Source organism: Amphiprion ocellaris, chromosome 21 (assembly GCF_022539595.1).
Source record: "Amphiprion ocellaris isolate individual 3 ecotype Okinawa chromosome 21, ASM2253959v1, whole genome shotgun sequence".
Lineage (NCBI taxonomy): Eukaryota > Metazoa > Chordata > Actinopteri > Pomacentridae > Amphiprion > Amphiprion ocellaris.
The window spans coordinates 15664481-15691773 of record NC_072786.1 but is presented as its reverse complement, the minus strand read 5'-3'; the positions used below and the strand labels follow the sequence as shown (position 1 = coordinate 15691773).

General features: G+C 40.4%; 1 protein-coding gene across 3 annotated transcripts in view; it reads right to left on the bottom strand.

Moving 5' to 3' along the window:
• plxna4 (plexin A4) overlaps nucleotides 1-27293 on the bottom strand; it is a 250805-nt gene that overhangs the window by 213516 nt on the left and 9996 nt on the right. For all 3 annotated transcript variants that reach the window (XM_023274628.3, XM_023274629.3, XM_023274627.3), the window contains exon 2: nucleotides 5616-6964. In XM_023274628.3, the coding sequence (XP_023130396.1) occupies nucleotides 5616-6860 (1245 nt within the window). In that variant the 5' untranslated portion in view covers nucleotides 6861-6964. The remainder of the gene's footprint in view (nucleotides 1-5615; nucleotides 6965-27293) is intronic.

Below are 27293 nucleotides of genomic sequence, written 5' to 3'. Positions count from 1 at the left end.
ATGGGAAAAGACAGTGCACAAAATGATTTTTAAATACTTGACAAACAGGAACAACTGAAGAAAGAACTGAAGGTTCCAAATTCAGTCAGTGTTTTCAGGCTGAGGCCAACCAGCACGAAGGAAGTGGGAGACACTTGTTTAATCACAGAATAATGATATTGTGATGGATTCTGACCTTTAGCAAGTGGTATCATGTATGGAGATTTAATTAGCGAGCCAGCCAGCAAGCAGGATAGCGGATATGTGGATAGAGTGGGGTGAAGTGGGGAGATAGTGGTGGTGTGGGGGGGCAGTCTGGATGTCCTTAATGAATCTGCGAGCCTTTCCCTTCCTGAGGATGTGGCCTAGACTGACTCATCAGCAGCAACAGTGGCAGCCAGTCACTGATTAAGCTCCGCAATCAGGGAGAGGAGGGATGGAGATGACCAGCAAAGGAGACATCATCATCCAAAGGTTGGTCAAACACTGAACAAAACCAAAGAAAGAAAAGCCAATAACATGAAAAGCGAGAATGACGGGAAGACAGAGAATATAATATTGTAAGAGTTCCTTTCAAGTGAAGGATGAAACAAGGGAGGGATGAGCACGTGTTGGGGGCCTGGGAGAGAGATCAAGAAAAAGACTCAAAGAAACAGCAGCAGCCGACTAGAATAATCTAATTAATTGGAGTGAATTCAGAATGTGAAGTCGATAGCACATGACAAATGTGAAAGAATAGCCCATGGCATGTTAGTTAATGACATGTAATTAATGATCATTAGCAGAAGGGATGAGGGGATGGCCGTAGCCTGTCAGAGACTTACAGATGACCTTGTAATTTTCTCATCCATGTTTGGGGGGGTTATGTTTCACTCTGTGCTTACGGAAAGCATTGTAAGAGGAACTCAAGGAGACAGTAGTGCAGATTCAAAGAGAATGAGAAGAAGTGACGATGGCAAGTATTGTCATAAGTATGTGGAGAGAACGACGGGCAAAGAGAGAAGAGTGGCATGGGAAGCGAGCAATGAATCAAGGATGAGAGGGAAGAGAGCAGAGTGAATTTATTGCAATCCCGCTGTTTTGTTGTTCTGTTTTTTTCTGCTGACACAGTGAACATGGAGGGAACAGGCAGCGGTTTTTTTATAGGTCACATGCCACTTCACAATGATCTATGGATGCAGGCCCTTTGCAGACTTATACTGTTGAGCACGCATTATGTGGCTCAGCCAAGCATGGCCATTTGGGGGAGAGAGGAAGCACCTCCCCCCCACACACACACTCAGTCTTTCTTTCCATCTATCCTCTCTTCTGCTCTCTCGCAATCTCCGTAAATTCTTTATTCTTCTCTATTTCTCCCTGTTTGCATCTCCACCACTATGACTGAAAGCCTCTTAAAGATGGTGTAAGGCATCAAAGGTCTGACAGGAGCAAGCGATTTTATATAGTCCTAAGCAAGCCTATGTCCTGTAAATGTGTTTGTGTCCTTGCACACATTCGTACTTAGTGTGATGATTTCATTATTTATCATTCCAGGACACACACTGTAAAAAATACAAATCTTGCATTTTTGAATGAAATGTAAATTAAAAACACTACAGTACGCAATTTCTAAAAAAAAAAAAAAAAAAAAAAGAAGAAGTAAAGAAAAAAAGACAAGATTTTGAAGATTTTGTTTGGCTTTGTTAAGCATCCTCACTTTAAAGTAGCTGCACACACTTAACTTCATTTCCAAAATACTGAAGTTTAAAACTTTAGAACATCAATTTTTATGTTATATCTTCATGTTATTTATCATTTCTGAGCATTAATTCTTTTGCAAGGTTGCTGGAAAACAACGGGCACCTATAGCAGCCAGCGGTTATTGTGGTTATGGCCGTGATGCATATGTTCTAGCAGAGACAGTGGTTCAGGCTATCCACATTTGCTCTGAATTTGTTTCATCTATATCAAAATTGTGTGTCTCTCTGTGTGTGTACATGTTGGCCCAAACAGCCAGACTAGACTAATGAGCCTGGAGGCTGTTCATCCTCTCCCTAATTGGAGGAAAAACACATCATGTTCGAAATACGATAGCATTTGAGAGACTCAGAAAAAAAGCCTTAAAGAAAGCGAAAAACAGGGAGCATAGTGTGAGAGAAAGGAAGATACTGAACAATGAAGAGAGTAAGATAAAGGGGCATGCCCTTAATACAAGGCTCCTTCTCATCTAAGTTTCCTCTAGCACTAACAGCCGACATACTGACATGTAGCCCACAGTTTTTTAAAAAATGTAATGGTCTATATTTTGTCCATGTCTTTTTTTTTTTTTTTTTTTTTTTTCACTACAGTGTAAGGGAAAGTGGGAGTTTTGGTCACAGCGGCTTGTTTGGAACGCTCTGTTGACTATGAAGGACTAGAATAGTTTTTTAAAAGCTGCTGCTTTTCCTGCTGCATGTGGCCATTGACCACTGCATTGTATAATAAACCTGATCTCCCTGCAAAAACCTGCAAGATGAGAAAATGCCTCCAGTAATAACTAGTGGCAATCAAGAAAATGCTCTTTAAGAGAAGTCTGCCGCACAACACTCTCAATTACTAATGTATTTTAAATGTTGATTATGAATTAAACTTGCTGATATTTAATGTGCTCCACTAATCAATTGCATATGAAAAGCCACCTGTATAAAAAACATACATATATATATACAAAAATTAGACATTATACATGCACTCTGCAACTGTTCAATGTAGACTTCAGTCCAAATGTCCTATTTTATCCAAAACATGAATCTTTATTAGATCTTTAACATTTTTTTCTGGTACAAATGTGAAACAGGGCAAGCTTGTGTAAGAAATGTGTAAGAGTTGTAATGGAGCGAGTAAGCCATTTTTGATATTTATGTGACTCCTCAATTAGTGTGTCTTCTGAGTGCAGGAATCCAAAAAGCAGTCTGCCTTCCACAATTCCCAAAGCAACCTTGTTTGCTATGTTTAAGATTGTGCGCATGTGTCGGCATACTTTGTTAGCTCTCTACTGTACACCCGAGGGACATAGAGATTGGAAAAGATGTGAAGAAGAGTTTAAACTACATTTCTGATGATATCTGAGACACAGTGCTCCCAGTCATGCATCATTTAAAGCAACGAAGGAATTAATCTGAAAGTAATAACCAACGATTCATAAAAATCAGCCATGGGATATTAGAAAGACAGCCATCCATCACAGGCACACAAGGTGGAAATTATGTTTGCTCACAACTGTTTAGCTTAAAGAGTTCATATAAAGCGCATGTACAGGTTTATAATTGCATTTTGGGAGTTCATGAGAATATGTTTATCTGATTTAATGTTTAAAAAAAGACATTTTGCTTATACTGTACACATCTTTTCTTCTTACCCTGTGTCTGTAACAATTTGTTTTAGGTGCTGACTCTATAAGGTCTGCTGTAGTTGGTCAGTTGGTTTAACAAAACATAATCCTAGATCTCTGAGTATAGGGATGGAGCCCTAACCGCAGCAACTCTAGTGAAGAAATAAAGCCAGACTGTGAGGAAGCTGCTAATTCTTTGTTGACTGTGTTCCAAACTAGCTGCTAGGCAGGTGTTATGCAAATGTGTTACATGGTGGAAAAAAAAAGTAACAGAAGAAAAGCCTGGACTTTAAACAAGGTGTTCCAGGCAGGTAAGGAGCAGTGTTTTTCAGCGTTGGTGGGGACTCTGGGCTTTGTAAGCTCAAAAACTTTTTAAGTTACATAACACACCAAAGGAAAGGAAAAAACCCAGAAATAAATAGTATAGGTTCTTTAACATTTATCTAATTTGAATTTGGTAAATAAAGGAAAATATATATGGCCCATATTTACATCTACTAATTTGCTCATGTTGAAATGATAGACCTTCAACATCTGATTTATCTGAATGTGTACATGCATTTATATATGACTACTTATGGCTGTAGTGTCAACTTCAATCTATCTTATCTAGATTGCAGCAACATAATCAGTAAATCATAAAACAACGTCTGTAGTGCCATTACTTTGCTTCATCAAAACTCTCTGCTTTGAAAAGCCACCATGTCCATTTCTCCAGTAGCCAAACTTACAAGTGTGATGGCACATGTGTGTATGTGTGTCAGAACTCATCTATCTCCTGCAAAGTCCACCGTCACTTGTTCAGCAGGGTCTAATTTATGCGCTGGCGGTGGCGCATGCTGAAATGGCATCATTCCTCAGCGCTAACCCCTGTGTGCTCCCTCACACTTCCTTTCCCTGCTGACAGCTCCACCCCAGGCATGATTTATCAGGCCCTCGAGCAGCAGACAAAGGCGCCCTGGCACGTGTGCTGTGCCAGAGACGGATTAATAGATAAACACAGTGATTCCAGAACCAAACACAGGAGAGGGTCAACTTCATAATGTCTCCACGTTGTGCATGACAAAGGTCAAAACAATATGGTCTGTGCAGCCTGGGAAGGAAATTTATGTTCCTGAAATATGACCATAAACCAAGTTATCAAATTCTTAGAGGTATTTCTAGCTTTTGGTAATAAAGACTGGACTGAGTAGGGAAGATAAAGTGCTATTATCATAATGATTATTATGTCTTTTTGTGAAATATTTTAGTGCGTTATTATACACACAGTAATTGCAGTTCCTGTAATCATCTACAGGTTACAGAACAAAAAATATACCAAAGACATGCAAAACCTTTCAAACATCCATCTGAAATAATATACCTTTGAGTGAAAAACAGTGTAGTTTTTCACTCAAAGTGTAGTTTTATCTTAAATTTGGCAAACACATATATTTAACCAGGCTTGCTATGTAGATGAAGAAGAACAAATGTACTCTGATCAAGGTAATTTTCTATTTCTTCAGGTTCACAGCTTTTATTAATGGTGTAATATGAGATCAAGAGACAAAAATGCATGAAACAGCTCTGGCTGCTTGTGAAGGGGGTCTAAACATGTAACACCCAATTTAACCTTGTTTTTTATGTGCACAAAGTGAGAAATCAAATGAACTGAATCACTGAATTTGTAATGCTGTTATGGAGAATGGAATTATGGTAATTTGGCTGAGCATTCAGCTACATTGTTTAAAGGGTGAGCGGATTAAAAGAGGCAGTGGATGGTTAACATCTCATCGTAATGGGATGGAGCTTGAACCCACCCAAGAACACAGTGTTAGTGAAGCTCTCCCGCAGAGCACCCAAGCTCATTATAGTAACATGGGAGAGTGCTGTCAAAATTCGTTCTCCTCAGTATATACTCACCTGTAATCTCCTTCAATCAGAAATTATTACAAACAGCAAGAAATCATTTGTGATTTGTTTTCCTTATGCAGTTTTATGTGCTATTCCTAAATGAGTGGGTTTGATCAGTTTTTCTCCTGACAGAAATGTGCAACACCTGCTGTTCTGGAAGAGGCTATAGCACTGGATGTTATAGCACATAATGCAGTACACAGAGTGTACGTGTACAGGTGCAGGATGTGTCGAATAACGAAGATCTACCAATACAGTCCTCTTATTCTGCACTGCAATATCAGCATTTGGACTGTTTGGTGTTCTTCAGAGTTTGACTTGTTCTCGCACTTCCCTAGTGCTGTCATTAATTTGGTGCACCTACAAAGTCACAAACTGTGTGTGCAGTACTCACCGCACTGCTGCAGGGAATATCTTTGACTTTGAGCCAAGCCAGGTCCAGTGTGCCCTCTCCCTTGTAGCAGGACTGCAGCCTTTCCTTGATTTTCTCGTTGATCTTTCGCAGAGAGAAAACACACAGTGCAGAGTCCTGGGAGGCCTGCCGAGGACGTCTCTTTTGGCCTTTTGAGAAGACAGCAAACAGCACATCATCATCTGGTGCCACATCGAGTGATCGTGCCAGGATAGCACCAGCTTTTGACAGGTAGGCCGCCTCAAGTAATCGATACTCCACATTGCCACTAATGCATCCAATAGGCACCTCCACATAGGAGTTGAATGCAGTGTCTGCCTTGCAGAGGCGGACTATTTTGGAAGTGTAGACCTGTTCCCGACCAGCAGAGGAGGAACCAGTGGTTGGTCCACCTCCCATTTCAGGCTGTAAAGTCAGAAAATAGACAAAGTTCCCACTGGCAAAGCCATATATGTAGTATATGTCAAAGTCTGGGATGACAGTGAAGGTATCTGAAGGGATCTTAATCATAGAGGCCACAAACTCATCATGGAAGACGTAGGCAAACATGCCATCCTCCTCTGAATTTCTGGCCAACTTTCGGCTAGAGATGGTAGGGAAGTACTCTGGCTTGCCATCCACTGCTGTGGCTACAAACAGCATGTCTGGTGAGGCATTGCCATAAGAAACAATGACGCCAAAGACAGAGCCACTCTCATTAACACCAGAGAGGTAGTGCTCCTTCTTGTGAAAGGGCTCTCCTAGTTTGAAGAGGTCATCAAGACGAAGGAGTTTGCAAATGCCCTGGTAGAGGCTGCCACAAGCCAGCAGCCGGTTCTCACGGTAGTCCATCAGAAGCATCTTGTTGACATTGTTGGTGAGTGTAAGTGGCTCACTGCACGGCTGAACAATACGTGGCGGGTAGCACTTACGGTTGTCTTCATCTGGGCCAGTCTCATGGGAGACCTGGACCTCCAAGCCAGGGGACAGTTTGTATATGCGATTTACAGCTCCTAAATAAACATTGCCATTGCGATAGTCCACCGCCAAATGGTTAAATGTCCACTCGGGATTCTCAGCATGAAATGATGCATACTCCTCCTCCTGAAGCAACGCTGTGATCACTTGGGAGCCGGCACTATGAGCCTGTGGGGCTTGCACTACTGTTTGTGATGTCACAGGAAGCACCAGACTAGACAGGAAGCAGCATACAAAAGCATAGGTCCGTATCCTGGTGAGGGGCGTCATGGCTGTGCTCAGGGTGGGACTGGTGAGGAGAGGGATGGAGGCACAGTCCAGTACTGTTGGCCAGTCAGGATCAAGCCTCTCTTGAGATGGAGGACATTATGTACCTACAGAGAAAAGAGAGAGAACTTAGTGAAAACCAGCAACGTGCTCTAACATCACCAACATATCCCTGCATTCAAGGCAACTGTCAAAGGGTATTGATAGATCTTCATTATGTGTATAAAGACTATTATGTGATCTATGTTCTAATTTTATCTGGCACAGATTGGAGCAGAACATCTTAATGAGTAAAACAGGTGAAGAGGCCATACGTTTGAGACTCCAGAGCAATCTATAATTGGAGAAGAAATGGGCTAGGCAAAAAAAAAGAAAAGAAATTAGGCTGAAGTACAGTAGCGCTTACAAAGGCAGTGTTCAGAGATGGCTCCAGCCAGTCGAATCACTGGAGGAGGAAGGTGACAGACGAGGCGGAGTAATGCATTGTTTCAGTGGAGGTGATCAGCATGGCTCTGCACCATCTCTCTGCATGGACCCCTGCCCCTCTCCACCCCTTCTTGTCTTTCTGCTCCAGCCACTATGCACCTAATTGATTCTCCCCTTGGAGTAGCAATTTGCATGCTTTGGCGATTTCTCTCTTTTCTCCCAATAGGGTAGCTCACCTGCTGACACTGCTAGGAGAGAGAAAAGGACCTTCCTTCTCTCTTTAACATACCTACATACACATGCATGCACACGTATGGTAAAGGAGGTGTATAGGAAAAAAAACTAACGATTAGGGAGGAAATGCAAGTGGTAGTGGAAAAAAAAGCTTCCCTATGGTCCTTTGGTAATTTGCACTGTCTCAGCATTATACACAAACTACTTGAAATTACTAACTAAAATATATACTTTGCATGTAGTGGTTAGACCTGTTATGTATACTGTCAAAGTGTGCTGCACACAGAGTTTAAGACACACACTAGCACTGATTATCAAGTACAAATTGCAGCATTTCCTGAAAACATGGTGTTCTCCTGTGTGAACTGTCTACTCATTATACCTCTCCAGTGGCAAGCTGCGTGTTATGTTAAGAGGTGTTCACCTGGGTAGCATCCAGGCAACACAAACACGCAACAAAAAAAGAAGTCCAATAACTCAAGTCACAACTTGTACTGGAACACACACTATTATTCTGCTGTAATAAACCTAAATTATGCTGAAAACAAAATGTTGTTACTGTAATGTGGAAATACAATAATCAGCTTTTTGTTACATATTTCAAACTGTCCTTCACAAAAACTTCACAAAAGAAAATAAAACATAAACAGAGTTTGCAATATCAAGAATTAACTTGATTCAAAATAAGTGCACAAAGCTTTGAGCCTTAAAAACTTCTCAATATTTAAACAAACATTTAATTTCCATGTCACTGCTTTGTTATGATATTGGCAATAAAAATCTGAGATCCTTTTAGTCAGATGCCTAATCAGAAAAATAGCATACGTGACCTCAAATTCCCAAAGAGACAGAATAATGTAATTACTGTGTCCCAGCTACTCTCACCATGAATCAGAGAATCAGTATTTTCAGTGAGCTGCCTGACAAATGTATTTTTGCATAATATAACATGATTGAAATGACTTACAGACAGTAGGAACAGTCTGAAAATTTGTTTAAGAAGTTTTCTAATAGCTATGTGGGCATTAAAAGATGATGCATGGCATATTGTTATGTTACTTTAACAGCAAGAGTGCAGAAATTATTTTCTAGATGGAGTGAGCACAGTAGTTGTACTGGTGCGATCAGTTGTTTCCAGTTTGTACACGTACTACTTGAGATGATGGTGGGAGAGTTTTTCTAGCAGCAGCTTGTTCTCTAGGGGAACCTATGCTTTGACCAGGTGAAGTCAGCTTTGCCTGACAAGGTTCTTGTAATCGGTGATGTCACTACTTTGCCCCAGTCCTTCCGTCGTCACTGACAGCTCTTTAATGTTTTTCTTTTTATGTTTCTCGAGAACCACTCGTTCAAACAACTTCACACTCGACTCTACACTTCCACGGGTCCCCAGCAATACACGAGTCAAGTTTGAAGTAGATCAGACAGACGGCTGTCGAAATATGCAAAGAAAACACACTCGCACACACTCAAATATAGAGATTCCTGGATTTGTGAGGGAGAGTTGCAGCAAAATGTAAAAATAGCACAAGTAATACCAACATCTTTTCTTATCACATTCACTTTATAACTGTGTGCTTCTGTGCAAGAGGTACAGGGTGAAGACAGGAAAAACTTTGAAGTGCCATTCACAGTGAAGTTACGCGAGATCTTGTCTGTCACACTTAATGCAAATCTCCATCAGTGAAACAGACAGTTTTACTGAACAATGTCATGGTAGTGCTCATAGCAAAAATTTTTAGATACAATAATATTAATAAAATGACAACATTTTCAATATTAGCATGACACAACCAGAAAACATTCTCGTCATAGCTGACAAATGACAATGACTTTTCCATCATGTTGGTTGGATTAGCATTCCAAACATGATTTTGCAATCATGCAATAAAAAGAAATTTTTTTTTTCTTTAGAAACCTGTAACTATATGATGTGAATAGTGGTGTCATCTGACATTATCCATCTACAGATTTCATCTCAGGTGCACATTGAAGCAATCACAAGTTGTGGTCGTGTCAAATGCAACCTCACTGTAATCTTACCAATCTTCCCACTATCTCCTGGTAAGCAGAGAGAGAGGCAGAACAGAGCGGACAGCCTCCCATCGCATGATAAGAAGACCAGAGAGGATGATGAGAGGGATAAAAACTGATACAAAGATAGATGACGTGTTCGGATGTGTGTGCAAAAAGCAATCATTACCATAGCTGTGACAAACTCATTAGGCAGGAGGGTAAAGAATCCAAGACAGGCTTACAATATCAAAAAATAAAACTAGAATAAATACAAATTCAGGCCTTCACATTACAGTTGTAGAGTGAGAAACTAAACCCCCAAAACACTCTTGGAAATGCAAAGCGTTAATGTCAAAAACACAAATTTGGGAGTTTGAATAACTAAAAAATAATAATATTATTAGATTTCTCAAATTGGTATTTTCTGCAGTCTGATTGTTTCCATTAGTGCCCACCCACTAAAGAGAACATGCATTTAAGAAAGAGTCCATAAGACAGAGCAAGAAAGAGGTTAAGACAAAGGTGCTGGTGGAAGGTGCTGTTACTTGAGGAATGATGACAGGCCAGTGAGCCCATAATGTTCCTCTAAAAATAAAAGGGGAGCTGCATATTAATCTCACACAGGGAGCAGCACTGGAGCTTCCACCTCTCATTTACCAAGCAGGGGGGCAGCCTTAACAAAGTGTTCCTCTGAAAGTCCCAGACAATTTTATTCAGCAGTTATAAATTAAAAAAAAAAAAGACTGAGAGGAAGGAGGTAAGTCGAAAGGCGACTGGGGAGAAAAGGAGTGTGAGACAAAGTGAGAGACAGAAGGAGAGGCTGTTTTATCACCTTCACAACCACCTGTCCTCATGAGTATGAACACTGCTTCATTCACACACAGCTGACATCCAAAAACAACAACATAAAAAAATAGCTAGAATTGAGAAGCTCCCAGTAGCTTTCCTTGAGATATAAATCAGAGTTTTGCAAACATAAAATATTGAAACCGTTAATGGAAAAAAACATCTTCCTCAGTGGTACCTTGCAATGGCAGTGTGTCTGCCACACAAATCTGTTGCTGAAATGCAATTATCCTCACTGATGGGGGGTGAGCTTGTTTAGTTGGTGTTTGCCTTTGCCTGCTGATCATCAAGCTCCATTAATTAAAGCTTGCTTTGGTTCTGAGGATTTATACATCAGACACGCAGGCACACATACGCACACACAAGAGACTGATATTCTAACTTGCAGTTTATCTTTATCTAGTTATGTGCCATTTACTGTCCGGCTTTTCCCTCGCTTGCTCAACATGAATATTAAAGTCAGGTGCAATACTGGTTGTGAAAAGAATAGAAAGTAAGGATGTTTAAATTACTGCATGACAGTAAAATAACTTCTCATCCACTCTATAAAAATAATCAATTATGTTTCCTTTGCGAGCACAAAGGTGGTACATCCACAGACCAGCCAGCAATTGTAGTGGGTATAGTGCAGAAGGTGTAAAAGGACTTATAGTTATGAGACCTGAGTGTGAAGCTGGCTGCTCTAGGCTAGGCTAGCTGTCAGACATACTGACACTAGAAATACAAGTAAAATAACACGCACAGTATCACACATTCACAGCCCTATAGACATCAAAGAACACTAATGAATTCATGATTAGCACCACACTCCTTCCCCAACACACATTTCCAGTATCACCGGCGATGTGGGCAAAAACAACACCGCATGTGTGCACCTGTTTTTGTGTGCATTATCACCATCTGTGAGACTCAAACCTGAGTGCAGTCTTTAGAAAATAATTGGGGTGTTTCTATTTTGCCATTTAGTTGTGCCCTTAAAAGGTGTTTGAAGCCAGCCAGGAGGAATCACGTGATAAGTGTGATCCCACATCGTAAAAGGAAAATAAATGCCTTTTACAATTAAGTATGTGTGACTTCCTGAATTAATCGTGCTATCTTGTTGTCAGCACAGACAGTCAAATGAGGATAGGAGTAGAGAAAGTATAGGGGAGGAGAGATGAAGAGAGACTGACTGACTTCTAAGATGTGTCCTTAAGGTGAGGCAGCATTACTTCACATGACTATATTGTATTGGCTATGTAGGCAAATAGAAAATAAAACTGGTTTGGGGGAGAGGGGATTTGGTGTAGCAGTCAGGAATATTACCGAAAACCTCAGAAATAATACTAACAACCAGTTAAGCTACAAGACAAACTAGTTCAAAATGCCCCATTTCATGGAAAGCATTTTGATGCTGCAAAGCTAATTTCAGGGAAAACAATATTACGCAAAGCTATTATGGAGATGGCAGGAGCCATTTTGCTTTGGTGATCACTATGGTTTGCAACGGAAAGCCCAGACCACACATGACAATTGGAGAAGACAACAAAAAGCAAGTCTCAACACCATAATGTCCGACTATTTATGGTGTGACAGAGGGGAGGCATTTCTGTTGACGAAATCAACTGGAAAATGAAAAAAATAAACTGTCAAACTCTTTGGTAAACAGATTAACTTCTCACAGTGTACAGATGTTAAAATATAACTACCACATTCATGAGAAGACTATGAGTCAAATGGGATTAGGAGATTATAAGTGAGTAAGAAGTGGGTTAATGACACAAAATTCTTTATATTCATAAAGAAAAAAAGATTTTGGTAATTTTTTAGGGTAATCTGTCACAGGTTCAGTGGAGGTGAATAAATAACAGTTTGCAGCACACACATTAAAAGTGAAAAGAACTGAAGCTAGTACAGAAGGACAATGAAAAAGATTTCTGAGAAAGCCAACCCATGCAAAGACAAAACTAAGAAAGGTAAATGAAGTTTCAGGGAAGAAACAGAGACATAAGAAGGTTTTTGAGTGCTCTGTCCATTTGTTTAAAATTTGCACTGGCGGTAAATTAGTCATACTCAAGCAAAAGCAGAAGTCCACACCGAGATCAAAGCCCATCTAGTATTTAGAAACTATAATTAATGACCAAAGGTCATTGAGCTTTTATTTTACAAGCCTCTTAAGCTGTAATGTCTTACTTAAGCGAAACAGGCTTGCAAAATTCCTTACATCAGTTGAAAACCTTAAGATTCAGTTTTTCAGGTATTATTTGACTAATGACTATTTTTTTTTTGTCTATGAAGAGCATTGGCTTACACAGTAGATACATTTCTTACATTTTTTTCTTTATTTCAATGCTTGTGTGTGTGTGGTTTTTTTTTTTTTCTGTTTTTATGAAACCTAAAGTTCTGTCTTGACCATTTTGTGGCTTTGGTCCTCATGGGAAACGTGGTGTCTGCCACTGCTCAGTCCAGTTGTGCACATTCATTTTGTCTATTATGGACGTGCAGCTTTCTGGCTGATATGAAATATCAGCTTGTAAGGTCGGGATGTCGGATTTTGGTATTAGTTTAAGGCCCCTTATGATTACTTCTTCAGGCTATACACCCGCTCTTGTGAGACTTGTGAAATGCTGCTATCTCCTTTGCAGCTTGATTACATCACTCCATGACCCACTGCTTGTCAGCTCACCCCTGATGCTGAGGCAGCGGGATCCGTAGTTGTAATTACGTGTCCCAAATGCTTTGGATGAGATGGTTTGGGTTGGGTTTGTGGTGGGTTGAACTGTAGTAACAGTAGCAGTGGTAGCTGCAGCAGAAATAGCAGCAGTAGTCACAGTAGTGGTAGTAAAGTATATGCTCTAACGCAAGTATGAGACTCAGTGTGGGACCATGTAAGCAAACAAGTGAGCAAGTCAGCCAGAGAAAGACAAGAAAACAGAGAGAGAGAGACAGTGACACAAAACCAGATGAAGAAGGGAAACTAGCAGACAGAGATATGTGTCCCAGATCAGAGGATGTACTGACTGGAGTGGCGCCCCCTCCTCACCCCGCAAAAACTCAACCCACCGCCCTCCCCCGCTGAGCTCTGGCACTGATCAGAGGAATAAGCATCACTCTGCAATGCAGCCACACACTGGGACTGGAGGAAAACACAGTGTCCCTGCACTCGCCCAGCATAATCACAATCAGTAGTGTACACACACACATAGGCACTTGCCAATCCACGCACACAAACCTCCCAACCACAAAACAACAAGACACACAATCCAGCTTTACACTTCTGCTTAAGCATGTAGGAACACTGCAAACAGAGGGCCGGAATGTCTCCCAGCAAACACACACATACCTGACGTTAAAAATAAAAAGTCAATTCATATTTTATTATCCCAGACATTTCTTTGTCCCACAGACAAAAAAATGTATACACCTATGATCATACATCTATATTTATGAATGAAAATATAAATATAGATGTCTACATAACACAGGCAGACATGCAGGTATGACCATGTGTGTTTTTGTATGAATTCCGTAGGTCTGTACCTATATGGCTAAATTACAACTACATCATGTAGGCGGTTGTCTTAATTTTAAGAGAGAAAGTTTATTTTCTTTCTTTCTTCAATGGTAATTGGAAAAGCGGCCACTGCTAACATTTGTTTCTATCCATACACAACAATTTAAAAAAATATCTATTGTTATTAAGTACAATGAGAGAAAATTAAGACCTACAACAAATAACAGTGCAGGCCATTCATTTACACACATACACATGTTAACAGACACAAAATGAAGTAATGATTAAGGAGTGATCAGGTCCAACATGCCTATCAGGCTAAGCGAACCCCCCACTGATACACAAAACAGATGGCAAACCCATTTCTCTCAGGAAGGCAGCAGTGGAAAAGAAAAAAGAAAGGAGGACACAGAGGATAGTGAGAAGGCGGGGTGTCCTTGGTGTTTACATCAAGACGTGGATTAGCAGCATGGATTACTGTCACCAGATACCCTGTCAAGATCGGGGTTAGGAGGTCTAATCCACGACAGAGCTGTTGATATTACAAAGAAAGCCTCAGGATTGTACTGTCAACTGGGTACATATCGCGTGTATGAAAGAAACCCAACTGTAAGACTCTGATATTATGACTACAGATGTAGCAATCAAGAGTGTTTACAAGCATCAAGGCGCTGCAAATAATGCATTATGTTTAATTATTAAAGTAAGTATTGAGTTTTTAAAAAGGCAATTTTCAAGGGAAAATGATTTCCCACTGTTCAGTCTGTTTAAGACAGACAGATTTTGCAGTTCATGGCAAATGCACAGGAATTTTAATGAAGATACTACACTAAAGAGCAGCAATGTAACTACAGTAAACATACTAACTATGGATTGGGCAGTATATTTTGAAGTGTTTTCTTTGATCAAAGCAGAGTTAAGCCCTTATAGCTGTATGTAGCTTTAGAATGAAAGCAAAAACTTTCAAATGGAAGCAACATCTTCAAACAGAATGATGATATAGTATTTCCAGATTACATTAAATAGCAACATTTATGATCCTTGTCATTTTTTTTAGTAAAACACCTGCAGTGGCAGCTCTTATGTGGCTAAGGTGTTTTAAACCTTGTGAATTTTAGACTTAAATGAAAGAAAGACAATATTTTGTACAATGAAATTTTGTTTTTATGTGCATCTCACCATAATGCATCTCTTTTCATAATTGTGCAGAGGAGACGGTTTGGAAGCAGGCAATATCAGAACCACGACTGTCAGATACTCTATGTATTACAAGTTTAAAAAGATATGTGCTTAGCACCTCACAGGGATAATGGTCATAATTTTATTCACTTAAATGTGCCGATACAACAGCCTACTAAGCAAATCCATCACTTTGTGTTTATGTTTCAAACTAAGTGGGATGTAATGTCAACTCTATGTTAGAGACAATGCAGAAATTGCTGTAATTTCAAATGCTTAGTTGGACAGAAAAACAGCTATTATTTCCAGAAAGGCTAAGTTCTGCTTGTTATCTGATACACGATACACTGTGAAATGATGGGACCTTCATGATTTATTCAAATGAGAAGCACAAGAATGAAAATGGGCGATAAGTTATTACTTTTGGAGAAGTTTGATGTGGCTTCATTACTACAGTATGTACAAATATGTGGCATGAATCATTACAAAGTACAGACGCCGCATTCTTGTGATGTGTGTTCCATATCCAGATATTTATCTGACTCAGAAAAGGCCTTTTAGGGTGTGCATGTGCAAAGCAGTTGTAACGACCATTCTGTGAACTGTGAATGCAGTAACACGTATCTGTGTTACCTTAATTGACATGAAAGGATGCACTTCCCAGTTATTTCTAGTCATTTGATGGCCAAAAATGTCTATTACAGCTGACGGAAGAGCCGAATATTAGGATCAGTTCATATCGTAACGTCCAACAGGGGAACATCGGGTGAATTGACGAGACGAATATCAATTGCACTACAACGTCCGACGGGGGAATCCGAATATTCGGATGTCAAAATAAATATTCAGATACCACCGTCATGACCGAATATTCGGATATTCAGATATTTGGGTCCAGCCCTAGTGGAGACAGAAGGGGACTTCTGTCCAGATATGAACTATCATTAAATATGATGGAATTTTTTTTCTTTCTAATCCTTCCTTGCACATGCAAGCAAATAGTATCATTGAAAAGCTCAAGTTGTGCAGTTTCAGCTGATATGTGCTCCAACTAAGAAGTAAGAGTGTGAGGCACCTGGGTGGTGCAGAGTTTTCAGTGTTTTCTGAAAGCAGAGTTTTAGTGTCAGTTTCAGAAGTTGTGCTTTTGGCTTGGCTAGGTTGGTCTTGGTGTTGGTCTTAAAGCTTCAGCTTTTTGCCACGTTACATCTTCTCACCACCAGTAAATAGAAGTGGGTAGTTACTTCCTATGAACCAGGAGTAACATGGTTGTCCAATAACTGCACAACAGCAGTGGCAATCAGCAGCAAAAAAAAGAAAAAAAAGTAGGGGCGAAAATGTAGAAAAATATAGGTTGTGAAATGATACTATGTGAAATACAGCCAAGCACAGGGAATCACTGATCCAGTAGAAGTGTGTCAAGTACACAATTTGTGTCACACAAACTTTCGAGCTTTCTCTCTAGATGGCTGTCTCTCTGTGTCTCCTTTTCACTCTCCTAGAGTGAGTAAGAGCATTTCAAAGAAGGATTCTAGGCAAAGATCCAACTGAAGAACCCCTCTGGATTTTAGAGAAATAGCTGACATCTGCCCATCCCCTCTCCTTGCTCAATCTCTTTTATTTTTTGCCACTCCTTCTCTTTCCATCTTTCACATCTGAGACTTATAAATCCTCCTTAGTAGGATAGTGTTCAAACACACTCATTTTCCTAAACACACGCTCAGAGTCAGGCCCCTCAAAAATGTTTTCTGTACAAAAATAATCCGTGCATTGTGTCCTCAGTTACAATATCACTCATGGCTTTAGTGTAGCACTCAAACAGTCCTTGGTTTCAAAATAAGGTCACTAAAACACACGTACACACACCGCACACGCGCACACACACTGATTAACTCCGCATTCGCACACATTCTTGGCTCAGGATGGGCCATTGTGCAGTGGGTGCTGATGCAGGCTGAGATCGGTGGAGTGCGTTATCAGCAGTGCAGATCAAGAGGCTCTAATGTCATTAGGACTGTTGAAGAGCCCACTGGCTTGCCGTCAGCACCTCACTGTGATTGGGTTAGACTGGCACTGACTTCCTGAATGGGAGGGGCCTCTGGGTTTGACACAGAGCAGTGACCAGAGAAGGCCATTTATAGGGTGAACTTAATGAAGCTCTGGATTCAATTATGATGACTCAGTCGCAACAAAGATTCAGCAGCCAGTCATCAGTGAACATCATGGACTGTAATCAGACAAATCATGTTTAGAAAATTATGATTAAAGACCTCCATCTGTATTTATTAATTAACTGTATAATATACTGACTAACAAGCCAACACTTTAAACAAACAGAAGGTATAAATACAAGTTACATTGAAGACTACTACTGCACACTTTGACACCTTTAAAAAGTCCTTCCATAAATATGTATTTTCAGTGTTTTTTCTTAAATAAAAAATTCAAATATGATTATGAGCGTCAATATTTCCCTTTAATCTATATTTAACAAGAAGTGCGCATACATGACATATTTTGTGTTAAAAAATAGCATACTTTTTCAATCATTCTTTAAACTGTCCCCTAGTTGTAGCCAAGTCATGCCATATAAGCTTGTTTGGAATCAAAAGGAGATATTTTGCTGTAATTACTATAAATGCAGCCAAGAATCCTGCTTAAATGATGTTGCTAGGCACTGTCTGACAGCTGCTTTCATAGAATAAATTCAAAGCCTCTAGCTCTCTCTCTCTCTCCTTTTCCATTTCTCTATCTCTCTCTCTCCCCCAACTCCCTTATTCCCCATGCTAATGAGCAGACAGGAATGCAGGACCGTGTAGACAAATCAGCTCTTGCTTCCATCAGCTGCCGACTGGCACCACCTTAAGTCCCAACACGTCCTGCCACTCTACCTCCATTCTCCATCCATCTTTACTCCTTGCGTGTCTTCTCCTACCAGTTTCTCCTTAGCTCTTCTGCTATTTCATGAGTAAAATTTCTGGCTCCCTCCTCTTTCTTTATCTGGCTTTTGCGGCCCTCACCCTTTCTCTCTGTCTCATCTCTGGTTTCCAGTATCCCTTTTTCCCTCTTGACAGAGTAATTAATTATGAGTCGTAGTTTGCTTGAAGCTAGAATGACTGTGGATAATTTGCTGCAGTATGAGAAACACTGAGACAAGACACTGGTGTAGTGTGCTCTGTGTGTGTGTTTTGGTTAAAGAGACTGAAATGGCTTTGCTGTTACCTTCAAGGCTGGATCTTTGCTGTGCTGCGGCTCAACAATTATTTTCGAAGTGTCTATCTGAATTCCAGTTCCCGACTGTTACAACAGCATGCGATTAATACTACTGTCCAACTTCGGCTCATCATAGATAAAGCAATATATACTTTATGTTGACTACCAAGAGGAATTTGCAGTTCAGAAATCCCAATGATATTTTTGCTGAAATTGAGAGATAGTGCTGTCAATACATAATTTGTCCAACAGAGAACAGACACGTTATTATTACTGTTTTTTGTTATGTCAGATGTTTCTGACTCAATATTAATGATGCCGTTAATGGGCTCAACACTAGCAACTGTCCACGCAGGCACCCACACACACAACAGCCAACATACTTATTAATAAAATTCCAAATGGGCATCTAAGCACACACAGAGCCACGGTGTCTCCTCTGAGGCTTTAATCGTCTCTAATCAAGTCTCACTGAGTCTTGACTTCCAGCAAAGTTAGCAACCTTAAAGCTTTTTCACATTAGTGCCTTTTTCCTCTTCCTCTCCCCTATTCCCTGACTCTCTCACTCAGCAATATCCAAGCAAGTCAATGCCACTGAAGCAGGTAATAAATCAGGAATTATATCACCTCATTTTGCACACGGCACACTTTAGACCTCCAATCATAATAAACAGCTTATGCAGTGGAGTTAATGTCAGTAGGGAGAGTGTGTGATGGGAACACCTCACAGAAGATGGTGAGAAGTGTCAAGCAAGCAAAATCTATTTACATAACACATGATAGTCAATGTGCTGCACATTTAAAACAAAACCAAGGAAAAGCATGTAAATACTTCAGATATATGGGTACAGAAAATACATGCACATTCATGTGTACAACCAAGGAGATCAATATGCTGCAGGAATAAAGGTCTTACTCTGCTTCTAAACACTGTTTGTCTGGTAAGGTACAAAAACTCAAAAGTCCCTTTACCAACTTTTGTTTAAAGCCTCTGGACTATTAGATGGTCTCAGCCAGAAGACACGAGAACTGAAAGAAATTCAAAGAACTACAGCTTTGTCATAAGTGTCCCCTTGGAGTTTTCTCTCATTTTAGAGTGTCCCATTTTTTGGGGTGGCCCCCAAAAACAGAAGGACAAGAGGTAGTAGTAAAATAACAACATAATGGGACTGGCAATCACCAGCAGCAAAAGCACAACCCAAAAAATGTATGCCAATGTCATGGCTTGTCCTAGTTTTATTTGATGCCCTCACTGCTAAGTGTGGTAGTAAAATATTCTTGGCTTGGGAGTAGGGTACTTCAGGGCAATGTTTTATATTTGGACTCCGCTGTGTCTCACTTTGATTCACAATTAAAATGAGTGGGTTGAGGGCAAAGGAAAGAAATGTGGCACAGCAACATTGCATCCCAGTGAGAAAGTGAGAAAAAAACAGAGCAAACACATAAATACATATTACAGCAGCAAGAAAAAACAAGTCTAACTTATAGCATGATGATGGCTCTGTTTAGTTTACAAGTTCTAGTAATCCATGCCAGTGAGAAAGCCTGAACAGTAGCAGGGTCATGGGAATTGGAACACAAAAATAAAATTCAGACATTACTAATTACACCTTAGCTTTTCTTGCTATGACATGCCAAAATAACTGCTGTGAAAAAGTGTTATAGCACAACATGCAGACATGCTGACAGGATTCACTCACAATACCTTAGAGCTTAATAATAATAATAATAAATTTTATTTATAAAGCGCTTTTCCAAAAACTCAAAGACGCTGTACATAAAATACAATAAGATAAAACAAAACTGTTAATTAAAATCAATAGATAGTAAAACAAGTTCAAGATAAAATACAGAATCACTTAAGGAAAGCAGATCTAAAAAGGTGAGTCTTTAAAAGGGATTTAAATGTGGTGAGGTTGGTGCAGTCACGGAGGGCATGGGGGAGTGAGTTCCAGAGTGTGGGGGCGGCAATGGCGAAGGCTCTGTCCCCCCAATGTCGCCGGCTGGTCCTGTGCGGGATGGAAAGGAGGTTTGTGTGGGAGGAGCGGAGATTCCTGGGGGGGGTGAAGGGGAGGAGCAAATCGGTAAGGTAAGAGGGGGCAAGATTATGGATGGACTTGAAGGTGAGGAGAAGCAGTTTGTACTGGATGCGGTGTGAAATGGGGAGCCAATGGAGGTTCTGCAGGACGGGGGTGATATGGTCGTGAGAACAGGTTCGGGTGAGGAGTCGGGCAGCAGAGTTTTGAATGAGTTGAAGTTTATTGAGAACTTTGGAGGTGGAGCCGAAGAGAATGCTATTGCAGTAGTCAAGGCGGGAAGTGACGAAGGCATGAATGAGGGTTTCAGCGGCTGAGAAGGAGAGGAAGGGGCGGAGACGGGCGATGTTGCGGAGATGGAAATAGGCAGTTTTGGTGATCTGATTAATGTGGGGTTCAAAAGTGAGGTTGCTGTCAAATATCACACCGAGGTTGCGGATGTGAGCAGAAGGAGATAGGGTGGTGTTATCAATGGTAATGGGGGGGTGGGGAAATGGTGTGAGTGATTTAGGTCTTAAGGGAAAGGTGCAGCAGAGTTGTGGTCCAGGTTGAGACAAGCCCAAAGACTACTGTTGCCTTGCGGGAAAGCATATATAAACTGTCCCCATACCATTTGAATACACTGGTATGACTGAAAGAAATAAGACAAACAAATGGGTGTGGTATGAATTTAAATGGAGCTACACTGGCTAAGAAAAGGAGACCACAGAATGGTCAAATGCTCATAACAAGGCCAGAACCACATCCTTACACAACAGATATTTCTAGTGGTTAACTTCCTTTCACAAAATTATTAAATGAAAGGCTTAATTTACCAGTTTCAATACTTTTAAACTCCTGTATATATACAGGTTGTTGGGTAATAATGTTGACCAACAACCCTCACTGTTACTGACATCTCATAATACTTAATCATCCACACTATTCTCAGACATCAGGATACTGTTAAAACTGTCAGAGTGGTATTTATTTCCAACTGGTTACAGCTTGTGTGGCACCAGGGGGAAAACATCATTACTGCATGCATTACTGCAAAAACAATCGCCTCTTAACTCACCCACTGGTTAAATCAGGTTTTCTGGCTTAGTCGCTGTACAGGATGAGACCTGTCCTAATTCAGATGTTTCATCATGACAGTTTCTTTTTATTCATTACTTATATATATCTGAATATTTCTGATTCTGTTTCTCCTTCTAAAATCCCTTTTTAGTGACCCGTCTGTAGCTGCTGCTTTCCTTGTCTTCCTGTCTCGCTGTTGCTGAACAGAGCTAAAACAGACTTGACCTCTGAGATTAACTTCTTAGACAGGAAAGCTTGATAATTTAGAAGGCTTTACGGTGATTATAATAAAACGATAAACTGCTGCTTTAATTTTTCTCTGATCCCTCAATCTATTTCCTTTCTTTAAAATTAGTCTTTCAGGTATGTGCAGGTGTGTGAAGATGTACACAGTGTGTAAAAGTGTAAACAAATGAGTGTAATAATATCTGTGCACGTGTGCTGAGCTCAGTACAAATAAACCACAGGACACAAACAGTCGTATTAATCCATCCTATTGCATCCCATTCCATCACACACACAAACACACCAAAGTGGAGCACCATGCACATCTGTGAGCCTCATCAGTGCAGTGGATGATTTTGTTTGCTCGAAGCGCATGGATTACGGCTCTCCCTCATAATCCATAGAAGAAGAACGGTCTTAAAGATCTCAGCCCCTGGTTTACTACGCACAGCTGGAGCGAGGTCAGTTGACTGACCTGTAGTGAACTTGTTATTTCCTTTGTGTCTGGATTTTGCATGCTACTCCCAATAAATTTACTGAGTCTCCATTCATCCGCCAAACTAAGAGAAAATCCCCACTATTGTGATTTAACAATTACCAATCGAGAAACTTCAATTTTAAACCACCGTATGATCACAACCTATAGAGCAACAGCACAAACTACAGCCTTACAAATTATCACCGAGTTGATTCAACACATTTTTTTCACACAGAAAGCTAAAAACTATATAAGATTTTACTGGTGTTCTTGTTCCTTCACAACCAGTAGATATAGCTGCCAACAATGCTAAAGTCTAGCAGGGACATAGATGTACTATAGCACACCGCCATGCACAAGCACACATGAGCATGTGTCTTATTTCTCATGTACTTCTGACTTGGTCTTGGTCTTAACTTTGCAGTTGCCTCAATTAGGAAGAAGAATATGACCTTGTTCCAACACTTCTTTTAGAAAAAGTACATGTCATACCTTGTCATCCTGTTCACATGTCTAGCAGTGTAAATTACCTAAGTATAGGCCATGTCGGATTGATGGAGAATGTGGGACATACTAGTGAAGACAGAACGTCTACACCTGCAGAGACTTGCAGCCCTACCATAATGGTCTCAGAAAACTGAAAAATGAGCAGTTTGACAGGATGTGTCAAAAGTACCCTTCCAGCTGCTGAGATATGCCATTTTTAAACATATTCAGCAAATGGTGCTGTATAACTACTACTACTTTAGACAGAGGAAAGAAGGAACAGGTGATAAATGAACAGAAGTGGAGAAGTGGATGTGTCATTTCCCCAAAAGGTCAAAGCAAAACTGAGAAAATCATTACCACAAGACATGATAGTGATTTAATAAGGTGATATTTAAGCTGCTCCACAAACTAAACATGTTCACACCTAATTCAGATTAATTCTAAACATGTAACTACTGTGCACACATGTGCAAAGACATTTCTCTCCTTTTATATTGCATTTTTGTTTGACTGTGTAAGGAGTAAAGTATGCATCTAGTTACACTAATAAAGCTAATGCTGGCATGATGCCATAGTACACAGTCTCCTTTAGGCTTGTTATGAAAATGTTAGTAATGTTAATATTTAATAAATGAGTCAAATTTATGCACCAAGGGAGTCATTCATGCAGCAGATGCATGTCCACTGAGGTAAATTTAAACTAAATACACAAATATTCATACTCGCCTGTGGAGATACAGCAGGCATTGCTAAGGTTAATGCACACTTTAACACAGAGTCTGTGCACCTATATATTTCACCTATGTATTTCTCCTGCCCTGCTGCAGTTCACTGCTCAGAGCACAATCAGAGCTCAAGGAGGTGATGCTCATTAACAAAGAAAACTGTCTAAGCAGTATATGAATACAAAAACGCACTCTGAAAATATAATTTAACAGCCCTAAAAAGTTATTGTATGTTATTCAAATCATCATTTGAAAAGTATCCAGATGATGAATAAGTCCAACCACTCAGATTAAGATCAGGACTTTTAAGTAAGTTGCCTAAAATTATAGAATTTATCTATACCATACTTTACATTAAAGCTGCATGCATTTGAAGATGTTGTGTTTAATTCAAGTGTACTCAACACAAAACAAATATTTTAAAAAGTATGTGCTGTTGGAGTCAATTATTCATTCTTGTAATTTTTTTTAATCCCCCTACTAAAGGATGCCTTTTGCCCCATATACTAACATCTGCCCACTACAGAAACAAGGTTTAGCTTTTCAACTTGTTTACCGCAAGAGGTCCAAACGCTCTGACTTCACATTAGAAACTTGAGTCATGTTGCAAAACAGCTTTTATCTACATCTGCTGCCACTGGTTGTCGGATTAGGTGGGTGCGCTAACCCTGGGTTAAGAGAGACACACTAGCTAGAAAAAGAAGCAAAGTAGTTTAAAGTGATGCGCCCACATCAAGAGTTTGCAACAGAGCACTTGGGTTGTCAACTCTTCTACTTAAACAGTTTTTTTGTGGTATGTCTGCTGCTTTTCCCATGTGAAAATCACTAACCATAGACTGGGGTACTGTTTCACAAAGCAGAAACACTAATTTGCCAGAAACTGGCTTGTTTGGCTGCCAAAAAGACAACGGGTCAAGCACAGGTCTTTAGCACAGAGGTGTAAAGAGACAGGCTAGTTTACGAGTTCAACAGCCAATGTAAATTAGGTTATGTCAACACATAGCCAACAGTCTTTAATTTCCCCAAGGCTGATAATAAGACAATACACTAAACCATCGCTCTGTATTTAACTTGTCAGAACATATCTAAACTTTAGAGAGGTGAACAAAACAGACATGAGTACTTTCACAAGCCTGTTTAGTCATGCAGGAAAAAATACTGCAGCAAAACAAGGTGTCATTAAATTGCTAAGTTTGACATACTTATTAAGGGTGATTACATATTCTCAATGTGTCCAAACATTCCATAGTTACTGTGACTTCACAGAAACTAATTACTGAATGTCATCATTGCAATTAAAGAGTTTGATTAACAGGACATTTAAGGTGCTTTTTAAAAGAAATCATGCAACTGACAGCTTGACAGCAAGTAGTATAATGCACACTTGACAAAATAATTTACAGGAAAAACTTCCTTCAGCTGAGATACATGTGAGAACCAAATTCACCAACTGACAGGTGGGTAAACTGAGTTCAGGCAAGTTTACACTCCATTAGACATCTTTCCACAGCCCCTCCCTGCTTTACCCCAAACTTTCCCTCTTCATTTAACTGTGTCCCCCAAAGCCTATGGCATAAACACATCAGACAAGCTTTCTAGCCAGCCATCGTTCGCAGTGGCAAGTGAGAGGATGCAAATTGTTATCCAACATTTTACCCCTCTCTCTTCTCCCCTCTCCCCCTCCCTTGCTCTGCGTCTCTCCACTGTTGGTCATGGACATTTTTATACTTTGATTTTCTCCCAGCTTTACCTCATCGCATTGCTTTTCCCAGAGACATGAAGAAAAACCTCTTACACACACAGACTTACACATGGAGAGACACACACACCACATAACTATCTGGTTGCCAGATTTGCCGGTGGGCCCACAACAACCCAATCAAAGCTCAGCTGCAAGGACTGCCATGACAATGCAGAACGGATGGACAAAAAAGAAAGGGGAGGGTGGAGGGAGGGATGAAAACCTTGGGCTTTCTCCACAGTTATGTTTGTAGACTCAGCGAGAGAGTATGGCTTTTTTGCGAGCCAACAGAGGAAAAAGCGAGAGGGAGAACTGCTTGATGCAATACAGCAGAGCAGCTAACCTCTCCTCCTTTAGTCTGTCATCTGGGGATGGGAGCAGTGTTGATGTCTACAGTAATTCCCAGCGTTGTGTGGGAGGTGGCAGAAGGAGTTGTGTGTTCAACAATGAAAGACTCCCTATAGATACTACTGGACATCTTGATGACGCAAAATGATATGATTTAATTTAAAACTATTCCCAGTCTCTGCTCACTTTCCGTTTTGTGGTGCATTGATGCAGATATGATTGCTCAATTAATTGAAATTATCCATCCATCTACTTTCTACAGCCAATTTATCCAGTGGATTATTGCAGAGAAGGCTGGAGCTTATTCCTGCTGACATACGGCAAAAGACAGGTCGCCAGTCCATCACAGGACCAACACTGAGACAGAGATCATTCATGCTGCGAGCCAATTCTGAATCAATTAACTGTAGGAGGAAGTCAGCGCAACAAGAGAAAACCTATGCAGACACAGTGAGAGCATGCAAACTCCAAACAGAAAGGCCCCAGCCAACCTGCAGATTCAAATGCGGGAGCTGTGAGGTGACAGTGCACCACAGGCAAATGTATCACAGCGCTGGAAAGTTGTAATGGATGTTTTTTTTAACCTTTAAACCTTAACTGTAATTTTCTCATTTTTTAACAATTAAACAAATGTTAGTTTCAGTCTTGCATTTCATTCTGCTCAGAATACTGACAGAAAATGCAAAAACTTCAGCTAAAGGTAGTATGGTAAGCAGCAAACTACAAATAGTCCACGAGTTGCTGTTTTCAAATAAAGATGACTTGCAATGCGGTAATGCGCCTCCAAATTCAGTCGATCCAGTCAATACAGTCATCAGGTTAAAATGTCAACAAGTATCAATTCACCCACTTCAAGTCAAAATGTTAACAGTGGAAGTGCCAAGCTGAGCTGCTATCGTATTAAAGGTCAAAAGTCCATCACAGTATCAACCATTCATGTCTCTTTCATGCCTCCTGCTATTTTTCAAGGCAAGCACAGCAGTGAGGACAATTTCTGTGGAGGGTTTCTCAGTTGACAAATCATGTTGCCATAGGAACACAGTTAGTAGTGTGGGTGGCAGGTAAGGATGGTGCGTGTCACTATAGTTGAAGGATTTAATAGGACCTCCAAACACTGAGCCAAACAGGAATGCAAGCCTGAGAAGCAGCATGCAGTGAGTTTTCAGTATGCAGTCAATATGGTTGTCAGTCCTACCGATCAGCTCAACAGAGGAGCGAAGGATGAAACAAACCAAATGTGTCACACATCTGCAGATTAACTAGATTGATGATTCACCAGTTTGGGGAGGAGTTTTGCTGGGATACACGTCGCAGCTTTCACGTTTCGGTGAAGTCACCACTTTCCTCGCAAGTTTAATCACAGAGATCAATACAATAGAATAGTGATGAAAGTTCGAGGCTTAAAAGGATAACAAATTAAACATGTTTTATTCCAGGAGAGCAAAAATTTCTCCACAACAACTGGCGAGAGTTGGGCCTTGGCTAAGAGTCAATCACTGCATTTGCACAGACACAAGCCATTCCAAATCCCATCAACAGAAGAAAAAAAATATACTCAAGAAAGGCAAAATCCCAAACTCAAAAGGGAGTAGCACATAGAGAGAAGAATAACACAAAACCCCTGTGTAAGCCTTGTTAAATCTCTCTGTAACATCCCCAACATTATGCTGCTACACTATGATATATCCTGGGGGTGGGGGGGAGACAGGAGAAGGTGGGGCTATGTAGGGAGGGTATTACAGTAAAGTAGATCCACCCTCCACCCCACTGCCTTCTGGCTATGAAACAGCAGGGTTCCTCCCTGAGCCCACTGTTTCACAATTACTGTGGTAACACTGCATACTGATGCCCCCTGACACCACTGACACTTGGAGCAGACAATAAGCGAGAGAGAGGGTACAAGAAAGAGTGTGTGGGGGTGACAAAAATAGTGA